Source organism: Dromiciops gliroides, chromosome 1, assembly GCF_019393635.1.
Source record: "Dromiciops gliroides isolate mDroGli1 chromosome 1, mDroGli1.pri, whole genome shotgun sequence".
NCBI lineage: Eukaryota > Metazoa > Chordata > Mammalia > Microbiotheria > Microbiotheriidae > Dromiciops > Dromiciops gliroides.
In genome coordinates, this window is record NC_057861.1 from 510,134,748 (window position 1) to 510,159,622 (window position 24,875).

General features: G+C 35.4%; 1 protein-coding gene across 1 annotated transcript in view; it reads left to right on the forward strand.

Annotated features, from left to right (window-relative positions):
- Nucleotides 1-24,875, forward strand: part of DMXL1 (Dmx like 1) — a 162,586-nt gene that overhangs the window by 131,367 nt on the left and 6,344 nt on the right. The window contains 9 exon segments of the mRNA XM_043985159.1: nucleotides 103-189; nucleotides 1,566-1,687; nucleotides 2,085-2,226; nucleotides 6,707-6,757; nucleotides 7,013-7,073; nucleotides 14,932-15,059; nucleotides 20,514-20,606; nucleotides 21,442-21,533; nucleotides 22,759-22,811. Coding sequence (XP_043841094.1) covers nucleotides 103-189; nucleotides 1,566-1,687; nucleotides 2,085-2,226; nucleotides 6,707-6,757; nucleotides 7,013-7,073; nucleotides 14,932-15,059; nucleotides 20,514-20,606; nucleotides 21,442-21,533; nucleotides 22,759-22,811 — 829 coding nt within the window.

The window sequence follows — 24,875 nt, forward strand, 5'->3', positions numbered from 1 at the left end:
ATTGCAAAACAATGTTTTTTAAAAATATTCTTTTTTTTAGTAATCATTTTCTACACTCTGAATTGTTACATTTTCTTTTATATTCTTTTTCCCTCTATATAGATAGAAGCTGAATTGGGTTACCCAGGAGGTAAAGCAAGAATTATCCATAAAGAATCTGACATTATTACAGCTTTTGCTGTTAATAGAGTGAGTATTTAAAAAGTGCTCCTTGAGTCATGGAAATTTTCCTTTATGTCTTCATTTCTTTGGTTTCTCATCTGATTTCTTTGCTTTCCACTTGACATCCTTGTTTTTATATTCCTAGAACTTTGTACAGTATGTAATTGTCACTTAATAAGTACTTATTGAATTGAATTTTATCTTATTTGGCAGGCAAAGTAAATGAGCAGCAGATAAAATTCTGAACTTGTAAATAGAAAAATCTGGGTCTAAAACCTGCCTTTGACACTACTTATGTGATAATGGTCATGCCATTTAACCTTTCTAAGCTAGTTCCTCATTTGTTTAAAAAAAAAAAAGTTTAAAATGCCTGCAGTACAATAGGATACTATGAGACTTAAATGAGATAATTTAAATAAAGCATTTGACAAACTTTAATACATGGTGTAAATGTCACTTAATATCTGTATTAGCTGCTCTATTATAAGCCTTTCAAAAGTCTGTCTGAAAAAAAAAATGGTGAAATTGTCAAAAGTTTGCCTTTGTCCCTCCTTATTCCTTTCCTTATTCCTCTTGCTATCATGCCTTTCTGTTATCATCCTTCTTCCTTTCCCTGGACTCCTGTTTAAAGGTAAAATTCCTTGGAAGACTAGATTTTTGTGTGTGTTTTTTTCTAGATTTTTTTTTTTTAGCTCTTTAATTTGACAAAGGATAGAAGTATATGTTGTAATTATTCTCTCAGGTCTGTCTTGATTATATCAATCCAATTAAATTCAAGTTTATTGAATATCTCCTATCTTAAGGCCATTGTACTTGAAGTACTCCTTTGGTTCATCAAACTAGGGGTAATCTAATCAATAAAGGCCATTACTCTTTTTTTTTTTTGGTGGGGCAATGGGGGTTAAGTGACTTGCCCAGGGTCACACAGCTAGTAAGTGTCAAGTGTTTGAGGCCGGATTTGAACTCAGGTCCTCCTGAATCCAGGACCAGTGCTCTATCCACTGCACCACCTAGCTGCCCCTGACATTACTTTTTTAAAAAAGTAATTACAGTCTTTCTATTTGTCCACCTTTTTTTTCTTCCTTTGTATATCTTGGTGGGTAAGAGGTTCATAAAAGATAAAAAGATGGTATTAGAAGAAGAGAGCTAAAGGGAAAATGAGAGAGAGTAGCTGAATTAACATTTCTCATTCCCATTCTTCTGCCTGTGATCCTAAACTGTCATGATAATCTAAAGGAAAAATTTGGCAGGCAAACTGATTTTAAAGTGTGTACTTTTTAACAGTGTTCTACCAGAAACTATCATAGATAGAACAAATGGTTATATTTATTATTATTTGTTAATAAATTTATTTTTTTAATTAGCTGTTTAAATTTTTGTAATACTTCATTATTATGTTTCAGGCAAATAGAAATTGCATAGCAATAGCTTCCAGCCACGATATTCAAGAACTGGATGTATCTGGAATTCTGGCTACACAGATCTACACCTGGGTGGATGATGAAATTGAACTTGAGACAAAAGGGTATATTTTTATTTCCTTTTTATTAAATTACTTTGTAATATTAGAGACCATAGTAAGAAAATTTAAATATTCAAAGACTTGCTAAAGGACCCACAGTAAATTAATTTCTTAAATGTTTTCAAAAGTAGAGAACTTCAAATGTCAGGGATGGAGATAAGGATCGATAGAAAGAACAGTTTTACGTATGAAAATATTAATAGAAGGTAGAACAAGAGCAAAATCTTGGAATATTTTGGGTTTTGAGGGATTTGTACTTTATTCTAAAAGAACTTTTAAACAATAAATTCTAAAAAAAATGGAAAAGCTTTTTAAAAATTTTAAATAAACTGAATCATTAGCAAATTGAAAAACTAGGACCTGATTCCCCTTTTTTACTTTGGTGGATGTCTCCTTGTAGGTCTGATGATTTCTTAGTTATTCATGCTCGTGATGATCTAGCATCTGTGCAAGGTTCTACCCCATATACACATAGCAATCCTGGAACTCCCATCAATATGCCTTGGCTTGGTAGCACACAGACTGGCAGAGGGGCATCTGTGGTAAGTAAGAACAATATCAGCAGTAGTAATAACCAATAGTTATAATTAATTGTATCCACTACCACATAGGATTAGTTTAAGGAACAAATGAAATGATATATGTAAAGTATTTTGCAAAACTTAAAAGCTGTATGTAAATGTGTGATGCTAATATTATTATTATATAACATTTGAGCCTCACAAACCTGAGGTAGTGAGCCTTACAACCTTGTGAGGTAGATGCTACAGGTATTATTATTCCCATTTTATAAGTAAGGAAACAGAAGCCCAGACAAATTAATTATAAGGGCAGGATTTGAACCCAAGTCTTCCTGATTCCAAGTAAAATGGTACCTCCTATATTATTCTGACTTGATATGAGAGTTTTGCAAGTCTTTTTTAAAATTATTTTTTATACATAGAGGGATATGCTTTTATTTTTTTGTTTATTTTGCTTTGTTTGGGGGCAGGACAATGAGGGTTAAGTGACTTGCCCAGGGTCAGTCACACAGCTAGTAAATGTCAAGTGTCTGAGGCCATATTTGAACTCAGTCAGGTCCTCCTGACTCCAGGGCTGGTGCTTTATCCACTGCGCCACCTATCTACCCAGGGATATGCTTTTATTAATAATTTAATTTTTAAAGTTTTACCAGCTTAAGTGTGACTTTGACCCCAGGAGTTCTACCTTGGAAATTAGGGGGTTTGGGGGGTGGTTTTGGGGGTTTTTTCGGGACAGTGAGGGTTAAGTGATTTGCCCAGGGTCACACAGCTAGTAAGTGTGAAGTGTCTGAGGCCAGATTTGAAAATATTTTTAAATTACTAGAAATTTATATATATATATTTATATATATATATATATATATATAGTATGTGTGTGTGTGTGTGTATGTGTGTGTGTGTGTGTATGTGTGCGTGTGTGTGCGTGTGTGTGTGCGCGCACGTGCAGGGCAATGAGAGTTAAGTGACTTGCCCAGGGTCACACAGCTAGTGTCACGTGTCTGAAGCTGGATTTGAACTCAGGTCCACCTGAATCCAGTACTGGTGCTTTATCCACTGTGCCACTTAGCTGTCCCCTAGAAAATTATATTCTTACCAAGATATTTGTTGTATTCCTAGTTGATAACTTCAAAAATTAATATACTAAATAATCACTCAATTAGCATTTATTAGGTACCTACTATGTACTTGGCACTATGAATAGAAATACAAAGAAGAAATCAATGACTACTAGCGAGGAATTTACATTCTACCTGAAAAGACAAATATACGAATTGTTATTTGAAGGGAGGGCATTAGCAGTCATCATAGCGATGGGCTTTTAACTACATTCAACAGTATATTAGCAGAAGTGGAGGAAAATGGTGGAAACAAGAGCTGAGGTTAAATAGCAATAAGACAAGGGAGTGAAGGATACTAAGTTTTTCATAAGGAAGTGGAACGTGTGGTAAATTTTGAGATTTGGGGCATGACCCTCTTTGCATATTACTGAGGTAGATGAGGTATTCATGGATTTTAAGAAACTGAGAAACTAGGACGTTTAGGATTTTTAGGGAACATCAACATGAATGTAGAAGTCTCCTAATCTAAGTGCAACAATGGTCAAAGGAGAAAGATAGAACCTAGTATATAACAGCTACTATGATTCAAATAGGGTCTCAAATCTTTATCAAGAGAAGTTGCTCTATGCTGGCAAAAGGAGGGTCTGAAAGTCCACTCCAGGATTAGTGTGTACTAGGGTATGAATGCAGGTGCTGACAATGTTGGAGAAGCTGTCCAAGGATACAGTGTTATGGAGTTGGAGTTAGGTCCTATGAGATGAACATAAGAAAGGAAGAGTAAAGAAGTAAGAAAGAGGTACAGAACATAAAAGAATATATGGAACAGAATTTACAGAATGTACAGCGGAAGGGAAGGACAGGATTAGAATGGAACGTGACTGGGGTAGGGCACAGGAAGATGGGATGAGAAGATGAGAAAATTGTGAATAATTTGCTCTTAGTAGCCCGAGATTGAATAGTGCAGGGAAAGGATGAAAAACAGGTAGTGGGAGATTTGTTAGCTCTAGAGGCTGATAAATAATAATGCTCACAGTCTCAAGGAGGTGTTGCTAGAGAGCTGCCTAGAGGGAATAGATTGAACGCTGGGCCTGAAATCAGAAAGACCTGAGTTCAAATTTGGCCGCAGACACATTAATAGCTCTTGTGTGACCCTAGGCAAGTCATTTACCCACTCTGCCTTAATTTTTTCAACTCTAAAATGGAGATAATGATAGCACCTAACTCTTTAGAGTATAAGAATCAAATGAAATCATATTTGTAAAGTGCTTAGCACAGTGCCAGACACATAGTAAGCATTTAATAAATTCGTATTTCCTTCCTTCCTTTGGTTAGGAGGGTAGGGCTCTAGCCACCCTGCTTTGTGCTCCTAAACTAGCTGTGTATGGGCATTGATTAACTATTTTTGCAGCCTGTGTGCAGAGGCCACTGGCTTGTAACCAAGCAGTTTTAAATATTAAAAATTATCATTATCTTGAATGTTGATCAAGAAATATTTAATATTTTTCAAACTCATCCATTATAACCAAAACAAAATCATATAAGACTGGAGAAAAACTATTTATACACTGATGCACTAATGCAGAATTTTTGTGTATGTGTTTAAGGGGGTTGATTGATTACTGATATCTAAGAATTGAGACTCAGAGGTTAGAGAAATTCATACTACTAACTTTTATTTAGAAATTTCTGCTTTAAAAAGTATGGATGTTATGAATGTAAGTCCGATTACGGTAGTTATTTAGTACTATTTCTTTTTTTTTTTCTTTTATCTTTTTTTTTTTTTCAGGGCAATGAGGGTTAAGTGACTTGCCCAGGGTCACAACAGCTAGTAAGTGTCAAGTGTCTGAGACCGGATTTGAACTCAGGTCCTCCTGAATCCAGGGCCAGTGCTTTATCCACTGCACCACTGTGCCCCCCCAGTACTATTTCTTAATAGAAATCCCTTATTTCTTGTATAGCATTTTATATTTGTCATAGCCTTTTCCTGTGCATTATCACCCTTAACCCTTCTAGCAACCCTGTAATTACTCTGTCCTTCTGCCCATTTTATAGATAAGGAAACTGATGCTCAAAATGGTTACATGATTTTAAGATGCATAGCAAATTAGTGGGAAAACCATTATTAAACTTCAGGTCTCCTGACTTTGTTACCTTTCATACATTATAATAATCAGAAGGTGAGATAGAAATTGCAAATTTGATTATTTCCTTCCATGCTTGCTGAACATGAAATGCCTATAGGAGAAAAATTTTATCTTTCTAATTTCTTTTGTGGCTGTATTTTCCTATTGCTTCTTCATTTTGCCAGGAAGCACTTCTCTGCCATTGATCTCCTAGTTTGGAAAACTGAGCTGAATCAGGACTGTGTAGCAAGTGACAAATGTGCACATATACAGTTAAAAATATTTTTAATTTTCATTATTAATTCTGTGAATCTTAATGATAATGGTAATTTTAAACATTTCTTCTGATATTCTTGAACAGCTTTGCATCATTCTTTTCCTTAACAATTTTCCTTTTTTGTACTTTCTTCACTTATATTTCCTCACCTGTTACAGTATTTTCTTAAACTGTTTTCTGTGATGTGTTAGGAAGTATCAATAAATTCTTGTTCACTTTCTTTTTTTCTTCGTTTTTTGCCTTGAGGCAATTGGGGTTAAGTAACTTGCCCAGAGTCACATACGAAATAAGTGTCTGAGGCCATATTTGAACTTAGGTTCTCCTGACTTCAAGGCTGGTCCTCTATCTACTGCCACCTAGCTGCCCTTCTTGTTGATTTTTTTTTTTTTTGGTGGAGCAATGAGGGTTAAGCTAATTGCCCCAGGGTCCCACAGCTAGTGTCAAGTGTCTGAGGTCGGATTAGAACTCAGGTCTTCCTGAGTCCTGAGTCCTCCTCTACTTGTTGATTTAAATTCCAAACATAAGTCCTAACATTTGAAAATTATCAAAATTTATAATCAGAAGGGATATAGCTAATTTTAACTACTTTTATTGAAAAAGAGCCAAAACGCATCAGACAATAAGAGATTGCTACTACCAATTTGGTTATTTTGGAAAACATGCAGCCATCATAATTACTTTATCTCTGTTGTTAGATAGCATCCTTGTTGTTGCTACTGGCTGTTAGTCTTCATCTAGATTTATATCCCCCACATTAGGCGGTTGTAAAATTTAAAACAAAAAGACACTTATGACCTAAATGCAATTATATGCACATAATATACTCCCCATTTCCCATATAAATCTTAAATGCCCCTTTATTTTTATATATTTTCTTACTGTTATATGACAGGCTTTTAAAACAATTCAGACACTGATAAATGACTCTTTCAAACTGATACACCCAAACAATTAAAAAAAAAACAAAACTTTTTTTATTAAAGTCTCTATTTACCTCTTTTTTTACATGCTTCTGCCTGTCTTTCTTATCTTACAATATTCAGGAATATGCCAATAAATTTAATGGAATCAGAAAGGAATTGGCAAGAAAGGAGGTAAGACTAAATCATTGAGGAGAATTTATGCTTAGATTCTTAGTCAGTGAAGCAGCAAAGTTTATGCACACTTAAATGTAAAATCTATGCTATGAGGTTTAGTTTCTATTGTTATTTTTAAAAATTTTCAGCACCCACCGTCCCCCTCCCAATGGTAGTTCTGGAGTCAAAGAGAAATAATGTAATTATTGAATTTGCTTGTCACTTTTTCATTTTATTACTTAACAAAACGTAAAAATCCTTGTATGTTAACAGATGATTAAGAAAACTATTAATAATGTCAGAAGAATGGCTTCACATCCAACACTACCTTATTGTAAGTCAATTGGTTAATATTCAGTTCTTTATTCTTTACACTAATCTTTGTTTCAAATATGCTTTCTTTGTGATTTTCTAAAATAAAATTTTCTTATATAAGTTATATAAAACTTACTTTTTAAAAACTTTTGTACTAAAGAAAAATAAGGCATTGCAAACACTTAACATTTCATTTTATTTTTCTGAACAGAGCTGATAGTAAAATCAAAATTTTGACAGTGTCTTATACAAAAACAGAAGCAAATAATACTTTCAGTATTTATAATAGGTTCAAGTAAGTGTGGAACATTCTTGTTATGCTTTTCTAAGTAATTTAATTTTAGTTGAAAACTTCCTGGAGACTTGTATTTTACTTTGATTTGTGGGAATAATTATGAGATCACAAAGGGTTATAAAACAAAGGAGCCAAAGTCTAATTTTGATAGCACTTTTGCTTGTCAATAGTTTGGTCAGTTTTTATTATTATTTGTTCAGAGGTTCACTTTTATAAAATGTTATTTTAGTAAACAAAATATCAAAGATATTATTAAGCTTCTTATAGTGTAAGACAGGTTAGCTTCATTTTCAGTTAATCTTCCAAGGAAGCTTAAAAGTAAGCCTGTATTAAACATAGAATTTGGTTAATGGGGAGGTATTTGAAATATTGAGCAATGAAAAAAGATTCTAGATAATATTTTGAAATTAACTACTAGGTTGGCATCAATACTCATTGTCATGTGAATATTTGATTATAGCTTACTTTTTCATGATTTGATAAAAAAAAATGTACCAAGAACATAAATATAAAACATTCTTATAGATATAGTTACAGTAAAATGAATGAAACTAGCATTCCTTTCTTCTTAATGTAAATTTTTTAACTGGATATTTCTACAGGTGAATTAGTTTTTTATATACAAATTAAGCCAAACTCTTTTTTTAAAATAGTAAACTTTTTTTATAGTTTTGAGTTCCAATTTTTATCCCTCTTTCTCTCCCTCTCCTCCCCACTCCCTGAGGCAGCAATCAGATATGGGTTATACATGTATCATTATGTAAAACATTACCATATTTGTCATTTTGTACAAGGAGTAGTGCCAAGCTGGAATATTGAATAATTGTGATTAAAGTATTATATACATAATAGAAAAATGGAAAGCACTCAGCCAATATGTATTCATAAACTCACTTCTAAACTGATAATACTGATAATTGCTCACATTTTTATATTTCGCTTTTAGGTTTTAAAAAAGCTCTTGCTGTCCACATAGAGCAATTGTCAGGAGGTGTAAATGTTACCTGTATTTTCTGTGTGAGAAAACTGAGTTTTAGAGGATTTAAATTACTTAATCATGGCCTAACAATATCTATCTAAGCTTCAACATTAGAATTTGAATCTAGGGTTTTTTTACCAACATTTCCCCTGCCCCCTTCCCACCTCCCATGCCTAGTGCTTTTTCCACTATAGTGGAAAGTTCTTTCAGTATTGCTAGAGCTGTGGAATGAAACAAATCCAATATTACTAACCTAATTTGATCTCACCTGTAAATCCAAAGTACACATGCCAACTAACTTTAGATAGTTGTGAGGTCCAGAGGCCAAAGGACTGATCTGAGGGATGAGGAAGAAATAAAAGAAAGTACTTTTTTTTTAGAGGCAGTAGTTGGCTATGTGTAAAAAAAATCTGTTTATTCTATAGAACTTTATTTATAACGTCACCTGTTATGTCACATAATTTTGGTCTGTCCATTATTATACTCCAGTCAGTAGGGTTTATGTACTGCAATTACTGAGAGTGATCTCATCCTTGCACAATTAGACCTCAGTTTTGTATTGTAATTAGGGAATGCCATATCTTGCTTCTTCATTGCCACTCTATTGTAGCTTTCCAAAGTCACAAACTAACTAGTAAACATGCATTTTCCAAGCCTGTTTATCTCCTGCTCCCAGAAAAACTCAATGAGGAAGCTCTAAAAGCTAAAAGGGAATAAATAATCTCTGAAAGTTAGCTCATAAGTTACCCTGCATTGCTTTGGAGTAATACTTGATGCTGCTTCTTTAGTTAGTTTTTTTTTTTTTAAGGGTAGTACAATCAGGGGAATAAAGAGATACTACCAAAGAAACTCTAAGATATGAGACTTAAAGAATTTAATACCAATTTAAATAATAATTGAAAAGTGTTTCTACTGTCTTAATAATTTCTCTATAAAACCTATAGACAACAATATAAATTTAATAGTAAACATTTTTATTTATTCCCACAGTGGAAGTGTGATGTTTCTATATATGTATGTGTAAGGGTGTATATGTTTCATATGCTGATATAAGTACTGTGTTCACATTTTTAAAAACCTAACAGAAAGTGGAAACAAAGATATATTAAACTAAAATATATGTCCCTCCATCCCAGATACGTTTTTTTTTTTGTTTTTTTTTTTAGTGAGGCAATTGGGGTTAAGTGACTTGCCCAGGGTCACACAGCTAGTAAGTGTGTGTGTTAAGTGTCTGAGGCCGGATTTGAACTCAGGTACTCCTGACTCCAGGGCCGGTGCTCTAACCACTGCGCCACCTAGCTGCCCCGATACGTTTGTTTTTAATTAATAAAGTATTTTATTTTTTTCCCATTACATGTAAAGATAGTTCTTAACTTTTGTTTATACAAGCTTTACAATTTCAGATTTTTCTCCCTCCCCCCTCCCCTAGACAGCAGGTAATCTGATATAGGTTATAGATATAGATATATACATATAATAACATTAATCCCATTTCTGCATTAGTCATGTTATAAGAGAAAAAAATCAGAGCAATGATGAAAAACCTCAAAATAGAAAAAAACAACATCACCAAAAACAAAACAAATAGTATGGTTCATTCAGCATCTATACTCCACAGTTCTTTTTTTTTTTCTTGGATTTGGAGATCCTCTTCTATCATGAGTTCCCTGGAACTCTTCTGTACCATTGCATTGATGAGAAGAATATAGTCCATCACAGTAGATCAACACTCAATGTTGATGATACTGTGTACAACGTTCTTCTGGTTCTGCTCATCTCACTCATCATCAGCCCACACAAGACCATACAGGTTTCTCTGAACTCCTCCTGCTCATCATTTCTTACAGCACAATAGTATTCCATTGTATTCATATACCACAACTTGTCCAGCCATTCCCCAATTGATGGGCACCCCCTCAACTTCCAATTCCTTGCTACCACATAAAGAGCAGCTATAAATATTTTTGTACATGTGGGTCCCTTTCCCCTTTCCATGATTTCTTTGGGCAGAAGACCCAAAAGTGGTATTGCTGGGTCGAAGGGTATGCACAGCTTTATCACCCTTTGGGCATAATTCCAAATTGCTCTCCAGAATGATTGGATCAGTTCACAGCTCCACCAACAATGCATTAGTGTTCCAATTTTCCCACAGCTTCTCCAACATTTATCATTTTCTTTTTTTGGCATTTTAGCCAATCTGATAGGTGTCAGGTGGTACCTCAGAGTTGTTTTAATTTGCATCTTTCTAATCATTAGAGATTTAGAGCATTTTTTCATATGGGAATAGATAGCTTTGGTTTCTTCATCAGAAAACCGCCTGTTCATATCCTTTGACCATTTCTCAATTGGGGCCAGGTACGGTTTGAGACAGTGATTTAGAGAATTCTGTCTATCTCCTCTACTTTACAGGTGAAGAAATTGAAACTCAGAGATTTTGTGTTTTACTCAGTCACATACCCAGTCAGTGGTAGTAAGGGCTAGGAGCAAGGTTACACAGGCTGATGTACTTTCCATAACACTATGTTTTTGTTTTTCAGTCTGAAGAGGTTATTATATAGATGTCCATTTAAGAAAATCATTCAGATTTTGCTTTTAGATGGCATTTATGTATTTACCAAAATATCTTTTAAGGAAAAATGTAAATTGGAAGTGTATGTAGATGAACATATGGATATTATGTATAATTCTTCCTCATATTATTTGGTAGGAAGAAACTAGATTGTCCTCAACATATTTTGTTTCTAGACAATTATAGAATTATTAGGTGATAGGACTGTAGATTTAGAACTAGAAGGGACCTTTGATGTCATCTAGTCCAATTCCCTCCTTTTATAGAGGAGGAGATTGAACTGAGGTCCAAAGATGCTAAATTTGACCAGGGTCTCATAGCTAAAGAATGTCCAATTTGATCTTAATTCGTCTTGATTATAAACCTAACATTCTCTCCTGTGACACCTAATTCTGTATAATTTTAGTAATTACAATTTCTCTTTTTCCCTTCTCTACTTTTCAAATGTTTCTGCTTCTCTTAAATTCTCAAGTCAAATAATTACTCATCAGTAATTAGTTTTTGAAATCATAATTGCCTCTCCTAATTTGAGACTGTTCAGCTTTTAATAAGTATTTTTAACCAATTAATTTCCTAATCAAATTTGACTCTTCATGTTCTTTTTACTATGTTGTATATGCTATTTCAATCTTATTACATTATTATATTCTAAATTCAGAAGAATGCTAAGAATATCTTTTAATAGTCACCTACTAACAATATAAACTTTTCTTGCAAGAATGAAAATATACAGAATACTAAGGAAAATATTAGGGAAAAAGGCTTTTATTAAATGTGGAAATATAATATATCAAACTATTATTCATTCTAATTCAGTAAGTCACTAAGAATTTAAGCATCTGCCATGTGCTGGACACTGTGCTAAGTGTTGGGAATACAAAGAAAGGCAAAAGACAGTCCCTTCTCTGTAGGAGCTCACAATCTAATGGGAGAGACAACATGCAAACAAGTATGTGCAAAAAAACTATAAACAAGATATAAAAGGAAGTAAGTAATAAAAGGAAGATAGTAAAATTAAGGGAGCTTGAGAAAGGTTTCCTGTGACTGGTAACTTGAAGGAATCTAATAAAAGCAGGAGACAGAAATAAGGAGGGAGAACATTGCAGGCATGGAGGATGGCTAGTGAAAATGCCCAGGAACTGTAAGGAGGCCATTATCAATGGATTGAAGAAGATGATGGGATACAAGACTGGAAAAGTAGGTGCAAAGTGCTAGGTTGTGATGGGCTGGAGCTGATAGAGAGCAACTGGCATTTATGGAGTATTTGGATGTCATGGTCACATCACTTTGGCAACTGGATGGAAGATGATCTGAAATGGGGAGAGACTTGTGGCAGTCAAACCAATAAGGTGGCTATTGCAAAAGTCCAGGCATGAAGAAATGAGAGCCTGCACCAAGGTGGTGGCAATGTCAAAGGAGAGAAAGGGGCATATTTTAGAGCTGTTGCAAAAGTATGGTTGACAGGTATTAGCAACAAAAGATTAGATAGGAGAGAAGGACTGAGGGATAGTGAAGAGTAAATGATGTCTTTTAGCCTGGGGACTTGGAGGGTGGTGATGTCCTTAGAGATAATAGGGAAGTTTGGAGGGGAGGAGGGTTTGGAGGGAAAGATAATGTGTACAGTTTTGTGCATACTGAGTTTAAGAAGTCTACAGGATATCCAGTTTGAGATAACTGGAAGGCATTTGTGAATATGAAATAGAGACCAGCAGAGAGGTAGGACTGTAAAAGTAGGTTTGAGAATCGTCAGCCTAGAGGTAATTGAAAACACAAGTGCTGTTGAGATCACCAAATGAAATAGTTCGGAGAGAGAAGCGGGCCTTGGTCAGTTAGCAAGCATAACCTGGATGAAGATCCAGCAAAGGAAACTGAGAAATAGTCAGAAGGAGAACCAGGAGAGAGTATTGCCCAAAAAAACTTAGGAAGAAGAGAGAATCAAAAAGAAGATGATCAACAGTGTCAAAGGATGGGATGAGATAAAGAAGGAGGATTCAGAAGACTTGAACTTGGCAAATAAGAGATCATCGGTAATTTTGAAAGATCAGTTTCAGCTGAATTATGAGGTAAAAAACCAGACTACTATAGCATGTTAAGAAGAGTGAGAGGAAAGCAAAGGGAGGTATTGATTGTAGACAGCCTTTTCAAGTAGTTTAGCCACAAAGCTGAGAAGAAATATGGGACAACAATTATCAGAGATGAAAGGATTAAATGAGGGTTTCTTGACATTGGGAAAGACATGGGCATGTTTGGGGCAGTAGGGTTGCAACCAGTAAATAGTAAGAGATTGAAGATAAGTAAGTGAGAGTGGGGACCAAAGAAGGGACAATCATCTGGAGAAGACAGGATGGAATGGAATTATTCCTGCAGGCAAGGAGAAGGCCCACCTCTTCATGTGAGACCATGGTGAAGGAAGAAATACTAGTAGAGGGCATCAGAGTTAGATGAAATGAGGAAGAGGAGAAAAGGCAAATGAATGGCCTCACTTTTTTACATAAAATATGAATCAAGATTCTCAGCTGAGAGGGTATGGGGGAGTGGTAGAGAGTAGGGGAGTCTCGAGACATGAAAAGGTATGGAAGAGCCATTGCCCTAACTGGGATAATGATTTAGAGAGATATAGAAGGATTGCCTAGTCCCAGTGAGTATCTAGTTTATGTTATGTAATATAAATTTGTAGTGGACCCAAGTCAGAATGTTTGCATGATTTTCTTCTCCATTGTCCAGTAGCATGTGTGTAAGAGTCAAGGCAGCAGATAGGGGGAGTAATCCAAAGCTGAGACTTGGTAGGGCACAATTGGTAAAATGGCAAGGGGGCAAATAACTAAAGAGAAGAGGAGAATATGAAGTTGAACTAATTCACCAAAGGGATAAGGTGAGGAAAAAAGGACAGTATCAGTAGTGCAAGGGTAATGGCCTGGGAGGTTTAAGGGATTAGAGGTCATGTTGTGGCCAAAAAGCAGGGTTTGATTAGATTATGATAAAATAAGGCAAGTTCTGACTTCATGAACATGAATGTGATACACTCATGGATGATAGCAAGATCAAGGGTATCTTTGTGTGTGGTTGAGGAGTGGTGGAGTGGAGTTGGTCATGGGAAATTAGTAAATTGACATATGAGAAGTTTGTGTGTTGGAGGGAATATATGTGTGTGTATATATGCTGAACTTGTAGCTAGTAATATTTTAAAATATGTAGTATATATATTACACACAAATATAATGAGTATTCTATGGTAATTATATGTAAAGTCATATACCAAGGTATTGGATCATTTAGCCTAACATTTGAAATCTCGTGAAATTTGAGTTTATGGAGATAAATATGGAGATTAAAATATTACAGTTATACTTTCTACATTGTAGGGGTTAGGGGTATGGTGCCATTGCTATCTGGAAAATCCATGTAAAATTTTTTGGCCCTCCCTTCATACCAGAGAAAAAGTCTGAATTTTTTTCTTTTTCCTTTGTGGAGTATGTACAGTACCTTACTGTAAAATTTGGGTTAATATTATACAATACAATACATATATTTTGTGCATTTCTGAGTTTCTTAACTTTTTCTGTCATTTGCTGGACTTTGTGTGTTGTCTGCAGCTTCCGCAAAACTCCCCCAAACTTCCATTTAATTTATTATGCTGACCTGTGAGATATTGAAACTACGATGGGCAAGTTGTGATGTGGAAGGAAAAACTGTAATTGCTTTGCTATTAGTGATGGGATCTTTATTGACTCAAAAGATTTCTAAATACTAACAACTTGTTTTAAAAAGTTATTCACTCATAGAATTATAAGATATTATGTAGTATTTAAAAGAAGGGTACACTTGGTTATTCTGTTATTGTTTAGTTTGTTATAAGCTCTGTATATGTGTTTTATTGTACAACAATTTTATTCAAATTCTAGGTTCATGCAAATATTGCATTTTATATCATTCATTGCAATTTTTCCCTATGTTACAATTTTTTTTTCAAAACAAAGTAATTTTAAGGAATTTTTAAAGAAAGATTTTAAATCTTTGTTTTCTGTTTTAAAAAGATCTGACAGGTGCACAAGATGGAAGTGTCAGAATGTTTGAATGGGGTCATTCGCAACAAATAACCTGTTTTCGGTCTGGTGGCAATTCAAGGGTGACAAGAATGAGATTTAACCATCAGGGAAACAAGGTAGTGTACAAGAGTATAATTTTTGAAAATTTATATGTTATACAGAACTAAATCTTCTCATATGTACCTTCTTAAAATATACATTCTACTGTCCTACATTTATTATAAATTTTCTTTTAGAATGTTTTGTTTTGTTTTGTTTTGTTGGTTTTTTTTTGCGGGGCTATGGGGGTTAAGTGACTTGCCCAGGGTCACACAGCTAGTCAAGTGTCTAAGGCCAGATTTGAACTCAGGTACTCCTGAATCCAGGGCTGGTGCTTTATCCACTGCGCCACCTAGCTGACCCCTTAGAATGTTTTGTTTTAAACTGGTCTTCATGCTGAAATTATTTTCATTGTTTCAAATCATAATTGAATATTTTGCTGGCCCAGTCATCATAGAACTACCTTAAATTATACATTAGTGATAGTATACTATTTCTTATCTCTTCAATCGAAAGAACAAAGGTTCTGTTAAACCACTGGTTAGTGAAAACACCAAACCCACCTAATTTCTACTGATAGCCTCTTCCCCAAATTTTCTGTTTTAAGCACTAATAGAGAAGAGAGTATGTTTAAAGGAGGGCAATATGAATTTAGAGCTAGAGTTAACACTGGTGGCAACTACCCCTGACTCTCCAGACCCATCAGTATCCTGTCACTCTTTAGAACAATTGCAGGATTTCAGATGAAGAGTAAAATATATTCTTACTGCAAAAATATTAAGAAATAATAATTTTGTGTATTGATTTTTGTGTATTTGTAGAGATTTAGGAACAAGAGTCAAGCAAATTAGTGAATTTTTTATTGTGGATTTTTTTTTAACTTAGAATATGTTAGAAAGTGTCCAAGGCTAGAAATAGGATGATTTTGATATTTTGTTTGAAACCCATTTTCAGGGTCATCTTTACCAAAGGTAGACTAGGCAACTAGCCAGCCAATTATTAACAGATTGAACACATTTAGGAATTTTCTATTATAAAGTGCTTAGAGATTTGTAGTTTCTGGCATAATATTCTTTTGAGGGGATTATAATTTGAATGTGGAATTTCTAATTCTACTTGGCATTTAATTCAGAGTTTAAAAATCACTTTACATAAATTAACCAAGCATTTATTAATTTCTTTCTAATTCTAGGCATTGAGGATAGAAAGACAAAAATAAACTACCCTTTTCACTCAAGTAGTTTGCATTATGTCAGGGGAAATAACATTTAATTTCATATAAAAAGAGTCTTCATAGGCCTTAGGTTTGAGTTGTTCTAACTTAAAAGCATCTCATGGGACAGTTCATCTGAGGTGACTGTTGCCATTGTCAAAAGAGAGAAGAGTTCCAGTTGTTGGGGGAGAATCTCTCAACAGAAATGATGATCTCATTTGTACCTCAGAGCCCTGTGAGGTAGATAGTACAATTATTCTTATCCTCATGTTAAAGTTAAGTCTATCAACAAGCATTTATCAAGTGTCTACTATGTGTCAAACACATAGGGATACAGAGGCAAGCCAGAAAATCAGTCTCCTCTTTCCCTTCCCTCCTCCTACCAACAGGAAACTTACAGTCGAGCTAGAGGATAGTGTGTGTGTGTGTGTGTGTGTGTGTGTTTAAAACTTAAGCTTATATAAAAAATAATCTTGAAGGGAAGACACTAGCAGCTAGGCTAATCCTGAAAGACTATGTATTATGCAGAAGTTCTTGAACCTTGAAGGGAACTAGAGGTTCTGAGAGACAGATGGTTTCAGACAGAATCAGGCAGGAAATGTAGTGCCATGTATGCAAACACTAAGAAGGCAAATTTGGTAGTACCACAGTATGTACAAAGGGGAGTAATATAAATGGCTGGATAAATAATTTGGGACCAAGTTGTGAAGGGCTTTAATGCCAAACAAAAAAGTTTATTGATCCTGGAGGTAATAGGTAGGTACTGGAGTTTATTGAAAAGGAAAGAGGATATGGTGGGATCTACAATCTAGGAATATCACATTAGCTGTTATGGGAAGCATGGGTTCAGTGAAGGGAAGAAACTTAAAGCACAAAAACCAATTAGGAGGCTCTTTGGTTAAAGATGTTGTTCATTTGTCTTCAGGTGTCTGAGGCTAGATTTGAACTTAGGAAGATGTATTTTCCTGACTCCAGGCCTGGCACTCTATTCACTGTACCAGCTAGCTTCTGGTTAAAGGTGATGAGGTTTTAAAATTAGGGCAGTTTACTCTTTGAGTAAAGCGATAGGAATATGTGAGAGATGTTGTAAAGATAGAAATTAGAAGATTAGGCAACTGAGTGGATATATGGAGTGAATGCGAATTAGGATTCTAGGTTGATACCTAGGTTGTGCCATCCTGCGTGACTTGAAGGCTGTTGTCCTCAACAGAAACAGAAAAGGTTAGAGGATCAGTATGTTTAGGTGAAAGATACTAAGTTATGCTATAATAATCTCAACTGGGTCCTCTTTCAGCAAAGCAGTTATTTTTATTTCTTGCCAACTGTTTCTACTTCCCATTCTATCCCGACAGCAGATATTCCCAGCCTTATCTTTTTTCCTCAAGCATCCCATGCCCTTCTACTTCCATGCTTTCCTTAGGACTTTGTCTTGCATTTTACTAAAAAAATAGAGGTCTTTTGTTCTGAGCTTCTTCCCCTTTTCTTCAACTCAGATCCTTGATATCATTTTCCATTCTCTCTTCCTTTATTCAGCTCTGATGATGAGGTGGCCTCTTCTTCAACAATGTACCCCTTATATGTGCTCTTGATCCCATCCCCTCCCATCTTCTAGATTGTGCCCCACAGTCATCTGCCTTTTCCCTGTAATATTTAGGATCTCCATAACTACTGGTTCTTTTCCTGCTACCTACAGAATAGCCAATCTCACTATTTCCTCTAGTTATTATCCTGTATCTCTCCTCCCTTTCTCAGCCCAAATCCTTGAAAAACTGTGTATAATTATTGCCTCACTTCCTCTCTTCTCCCTTGCAAAATGACTTCTGACCTAACCACTAAACTGAATCTGTTCTCTTCAGTGACCTCTTAATTATCATATGTGAAGGCATTTTCTCAATCTTTATCTAATCAAAATTTCTTACTGTTCCTCATGCGCTGTACTCCATTCCTACCCTCCATGCTTTTGCATTGGCTACCCTCTACCCTTTGTGCCTAGAATCTACTTTTTCCTCATCCCTTTTACAATGTTTTACACCAGGAATTTCCTGATTCTCCCACCTCCTAGAATTCACCTCTCTCCCCATACCCAATTCACCCCATATCCATTTAGGCTATATAAATATGTCTGTCTGTCTGTCTGTCTCTCTATATGTTGTCACCACCAATAGAATATAAGCTCTTTGAGAACAAGAGTCTTTCACTTCTGCCTTCTATCCCCTGCATCTTGCACAGTGCCCACCACTTAAGTACTTAAATGCTTGCTGGTCTCCTTGCCACGGATCTCTTCCCATTCTAGTTCATCTATAACTACTATCAATGTGATCTCACCATTTCATTCTCTTATTCAGTAGACTCCACTGTCTCCCTAGAACCTCCAGGATCAAATGTAAAATCCAGTGTTTGCCATTAATCTGGAAAAGATTTCTGATTTAGAAAATAGGCTGTGCTCTTTTATTTTATTTTATTTTTATTTTTTGTTTGGTTTTGGTTTTGGTGAGGGGTTTTTTTTTTTTTTTTTGGTGGGGCATTGAGGGTTAAGTGACTTGCCCAGGGTCACACAGCTGGTAAGTGTTAAGTGTCTGAGGTCGGATTTGAACTCAGGTCCTCCTGAATCCAGGGCTGGTGCTTTATCCACCTAGCTGCCTCCGGCTGTGCTCTTTTAAATCACTTGGAAGTTTTTTAATAAGAAGTGGTTAGGTTATCTTTCCCTCCTTGAAACCAGAAACTGTGTTTTTCCTTTCTTTGTATCCCCGGTGCTTAGCACATCGGCTGGAACTTCATAAATGTTTATTGACTGACTTACTCAATGTTCTCTCAGTCATAGAAACTCTAAACACATTTTAGACCTTTTTGGTGGGTAGGAAGTAGTATGGCTATGACTTGAAAGGATGAAACTTTTGGTAATATTACTGATAGTTCAGCAAAACTGTTACCTTATTTAATAATACCCCACTGTTGTGTTACCTGTTTCTTTCCATTTCTTCTAAGATCACTTTAACTGTCAAGATTATGGAACTCAGGGGTTCACCTGGAGATTGATCTGGGCTGATTGAGTTAGGGAAAAGCAACTAAGCAAGTCTGGCTGGTACTTAAGGGTACTTTGACTGGCTTACTAGTTGTAAGCATATCTGGCTGGTACTTAAGGGTACTTAATGAATTTGAATGACACTAGTCAGTCAGCTTGAGGAACCTCCCATTTCTGAGAGGGGAGCAGTAAACAGATTCTGGTGGAGGGTTTTTGGTTTTTTTTTTGGCTGTGAGACATCCATTTTTCAATAAACCCTTAAAAAACCTAAACTCATTTATCAGTGATTTTCATCAGTTTCCCCCCAAAACTGGGGGGGACAGATTAGAACCCATGTTTAGAATTTTAAATTACACAGATTAGAACACCCCAACAGGCATACAAACTATTCTAAGGCCTCTATGCTGATCATTGCCTGACTACTAATCTAGGGCATTAAGTAGTTTTAGGCTAGCTTGGAAACAATATTGCAGGAGTCTTGCTTCAATAAATTATTATTTACTATTAGAGGAATGCTTGGTTTTCCTAAGACAACACCTACCTACTGGTCTAGAACTGCCTGAAAACTTCACTGTACCTGTAGACCAGTGATTTGAAACAAATAGAGATGGATCCCTTCAGTTTGCATAGTGACTAAGAAAGCCAAAAATTCATGTTATCTATGTCATATTATATTTCTCTTTAATTTTTCAAAAACATTTCCCAACTGCATTTTAATCTGGTTCCAGCCTCACTTGTGAGTTTGGACCACATTTAACCCTTGGGCAGTGAATTTGACACCTCTGCTAAAGACCATATGATAAGGTTCTCCAGAGTTTACTCTGGGTATCATGAGTGTGGCCAATGAAGGGCCCTCCAAAGGCTGGTAAAAACACCTTTGGGGCAGCTAGGTGGAGCAGTGGATAGAGCACCGACCCTGGACTCAGGAGTACCTGGGTTCAAATCCGACCTCAGACACTTAACACTTACTAGCTGTGTGACCCTGGGCAAGTCACTTAACCCCAATTGCCTCACTAAACAAAACAAAACAAAACAAAAAACCACCTTTGAGTTCTCTTGCAACTACCCAGCTAACTTTGTTTAATTCTATACTTGCAGATTTTAGTGTTGCTTAGGAACACTAATATCAGGTTTTATCTTAAATCATGATTTCAATTTCCATTTATAATGTTTTCAGGTGTAATAGAATATAGATGTTTTAATTGTGATTTTTGTAGAAAAATACCCTTGTATATATTAAAATTATATATATTAACATATGTACTTAAATCCTTCCTTTAATATTTTCTCTCCAAGTTTGGAATCGTTGATGCTGATGGATATATAAGTTTGTATCAGACCAATTGGAAATGTTGTCCAGTTACTGGAAACACTCCCAAACCATATTTGGTAAGCTAAGAATTTTTACTTTAAAATGAACTAACTTTATTAAAGATAGAAATGTCTCATTGGGTTTTGATATCTGATCTTGCCTCACTTTTTCCCCTGAACCATTTCCGTGTAAGGCAGAGTTTGTTTGTGGTCTTACATGTTTCTGGTGACCTCAAGCCATTATTTATAAAATGATACTGATGGTTAGCTGACTTGTTCAGGGTTAGAGAGTCAGGATTTCTTCCTAACTCCTTACTTCCTTACTCCAAGGCTATTTTTTCTATTCACATTCAATTTCTTTATTATGTTTAAGTATGAAGCAAGGGTCTAAATTATTTAGTTTTGGCCTTGAGTATTTTACAAAGTTTATGACCTTTTGTACTTCATAAGCTATCATTTAAGAACAAAAGTGTTTCTTAATAAAACATTTAAGCTTTTGATTACCTCTGAGGTAGATAAAAGTAACGCAAATAATTGAGCAAACAAATAATTTGAAATCCGCATTTCAAGTTTCTCATCCAATAATTTTTTTTCTAGTAAATAACTGCTTTATTTGAAGTTTTAAGTTCCAAGTTTTATCTTTCCTTCCTTCCCTCCCTCACTCCCCTCCCCCTTCCCTGAGGCAGTAAGCAATCAGGTATAGGTTATACATGTGCAATTCATCCAATAATTCTTTTATTAGTGATACTGAGTGAGAGTATTTGAATGGTTTATTCTTTTATTTAATACCATTTGACCTAGTGTTGGAGGGGAAACAGGGTTTCTATAAGATATTTGTGAAATAATTAGCCAATTACTGGATCAAATACTTTTATACTTTTATAAAAATTATTCCTATTTTTTACCATTTCAGACATGGCAGTGTCATAATAAAACAGCCAATGACTTTGTTTTCATTAGTTCCTCTTCTCTGATAGCAACAGCAGGTCTCTCAACTGATAACAGGTGAGATTTTATCCCTAAATTCTATATGTGGGTGTAGCCAGTCTTTTGGGAAAATTATTGTTGTTGCTTTGTTATTACTTTTTGTCTTAAATGTTTTATCAATCCTCTACTTGCCTGTGTTTAAATTTGGCAGTAGTTTACCATACACAAAACTAGGGAAATTTTAGTTTTAAGGGGAAGACTACATTCTAACTCTGTTTCAAATGTTCTGTCTCTGAAATTCATATCTAGGCTTAGAGTCATAGTAGATAATCTGCTACTAGATTCTAGCCAATGGAAGAAAATTACCACAAAATTTATCTTGTGGGTTGGAAAACAGGTCATTTGGAGCATGAAGTAAAGAGAGATGGTTTGTATTGTACTTTATAGATCAAATGGAATGATTTATGTAAAGTGCTTTGCAAACTATAACACATGAAATAAATATCAGCTAGCAATAATAGTATAGCATTTAAGAGGGCTGAACTTTGGTATACTCTAACCTAAGACAGCCTTGATTCAAACAATTTGATTCCCATACAGTTCTCAAAATAAGCAAGGTGGAAACTGAAAGGCATTTTACTTTGTGTGCCCCAAGGAGGCCATTCAGAAAATGCCTGCATCTCCTGCAACCTGCCATAGGTCACTAAATGGAAGATGTCACTTGAAATTCTCATACAAAGCCTGTATATCCTAACATGAATCACAGTCCTTTTTAAGGTTGGAGAATAGACTGATGATGCTGTTTCCCCCTCTATTCTTTTTTTTTTTAATGCTTTAATTTGCTTTTGTTTATGATTTATTTGTTTTGGGCATTCTGTTCTTTTTAAATTTTGAGTTCCAAACTTTTTCCTACCCTCTTCCCCATATTGCATCTGGGCAATAGAGTTGCCAATCAGTACCAGCTGTACCCAGTGACAGCAAAGTGTCCCCTGTAATCTCTTTCTGACCAGTTGTCTGACCGTCTTTCTGTCTCTGGGCTGAGAGCTTTTGAAACTGCTGCTGCTGCCACTGCCACCTCATACATAGGCTTCAGACAGACCTCCACCCCCCCCCACCCCCAACCTCTTAAGATTTTTTAAGCCAAAAATTTTTTTCATCCTCACCTTTTGTTGGCTCTGCTGCTCCAAAATCTAATCTAAGGTGTTATTTTCAAGTTGTTTGGAAGAGAATGTTAGAAGAGTTCAGCTGGGTGGCTGCTCTTGGTCTGCCATAAAAGTTAATGATAAAATTATTTTTTTTCCAGAAACATATGTTTATGGGATACTCTTGTGGCACCTGCAAATAGCTTGATACATCGTAAGTAAATAATTTTTGCAAATAATTAAATTAATGTTATAAATGGTAGTACTTAAATGGCTTTGTTATTTAAGCTCTAGTGTAAATCATTACATCATTATTACATTTGGATAGTGACATTGCTTTACAACTGTAAAAGATTTTGGTTCAGGAAGAATTGAGAATTTCTCAAGGTAAGCATTCCTGAACCCTGCTCAGATCTTCCCTATAGGAGGAATAGGTAGCAGAGTCCTAATCAGACTATGTCCTCTCATACCTTCTCAGCAACAAGAACAGAGGCAGCCAGACAGTGCCACAGATGTTCATATATGGCCTCAGACACTTACTTGCTATGTGACCCTGGGAAAATCACTCATGTTTTCTCAGCCACAGGTTTCTCACTTGTATAATAGGACTAATAATACCACTGACCTCACAGTGTTGTTTTGAAGATCAAAGGAGATTATATTTGTAAAGCTCTTTGCAAACCTTAAAATAATCTATAAATGCTACCTTTATTATTATTATTATATGTTTGAGTCTCAGCTTCTTTACAGAAATATAGATTATATAGAAATATAAGAGTGCCTAGAGTCAAGAGTGCAAATAGACAGAGTAGATACTGACTACTCTTAGATAAGAAGGTATCAGCAAAGCAGAGTTGGATTTGTGATTTGTGATTCAAATTTCTTATTGTTTGCAGTTACCAAATGTCTTTCTTTGGGAGCCCTAAGAACAAACTACCTATCCATGTGTCCCTGGGGGTCTCAGTATGGCTCCTGTTTAATAGACCAATAAAAAGATCATATAGTTAGGAAGATGACTAAAATTATTTCCACACTAATATTCTATCTCAAGGTAGCTCTGCAATTATCTAATAAATTGCTGTGTGGTTTTCAAATAAGCCTATGTTTCTAAAATGTCTTTTTACCATATACATAAAACTATGATACTAGGATAGATAATGGACTTTTAAAAAACAATTATGTATTACATTGCATTTTATGTTTACCAGATGTGATAATGAAACACAAATACAATTGTGGGTTCCTTGAAACCTATGGTATCAGCATACTTAAAAAGAATTAAGCTACCCATAATTCCACTCATTTCTGGGAATACTTGACTCATAACTACTTGCTATGAGGTCCCTTTCAGTTCTAGATGTATGACTTTTTAACAGCTTTCTCAATAATAAGCCATATATTTCTATCAGTTGATGACAACTCATAGGCCTGCTGTCTTCTGTAGGCATATATCTGGGGTATAATTCACATGGGGAAAGGATACCACCAGAAAGAACTCAAAAGGTATTGAGAAGTCTTACCAAATCTTGAGCAAAAAATTGAAAACGTTGGAGACACAGGTAGATTTTTAAACTCCATTACAGATTGAAGGAAGAGTTTCAAAAGATTTGGAAAGTGAACACTGATTAAGAAAGTTGTGTTTTGTAAAAAGGATTTGCATTCTAGACCACAGCTTAAATAAAAATTAAGGGCTTTTGCAAAGGGATGTAATGTACCTAACAAAGTCTAATAAAAGTATGTTTGTAGCTTTGGATATTTGCTCAAAGCTTTATATGAAAAGGGGGCAGTTTTCATAAACTATTAAGATTAGCAAACAGGGCAGCCTGGAGTTGTAGGCACATCTCTAAAGCCAGCACTCTTTTAGTTCAGTTTTTTTGTGTTTTTTGGTTTTTGGTTTTTTGGTGAGGCAATTGGGGTTAAGTGACTTGCCCAGGATCACACAGCTAGTAAGTGTCAAGGGTCTGAGGCTGGATTCAAACTCAGGTCCTGCTGAATCCATTGCCAGTTCTCTATCCACTGTGCTACCTAGCTGCCCCAGTTCGGTTTTGATGTTAGAACAAAATGAAACACCCGCAAAGCAATGAACATTTAACAAAAGAGGTTTACTTTGCCCTAACTGAGCAAGGCTATGTAGGTACTTAGCTTTTCTGGATGTAGCATACCCCTCCCTCCCCATCTCCATCTGGAAACAGGTCTTGTCATTTAGTCATGAGTCTATCTATAGTGACTCCTATGGTCTGGGGTACCCACCACATATGGCAGCTCCTGAGTTCTCATG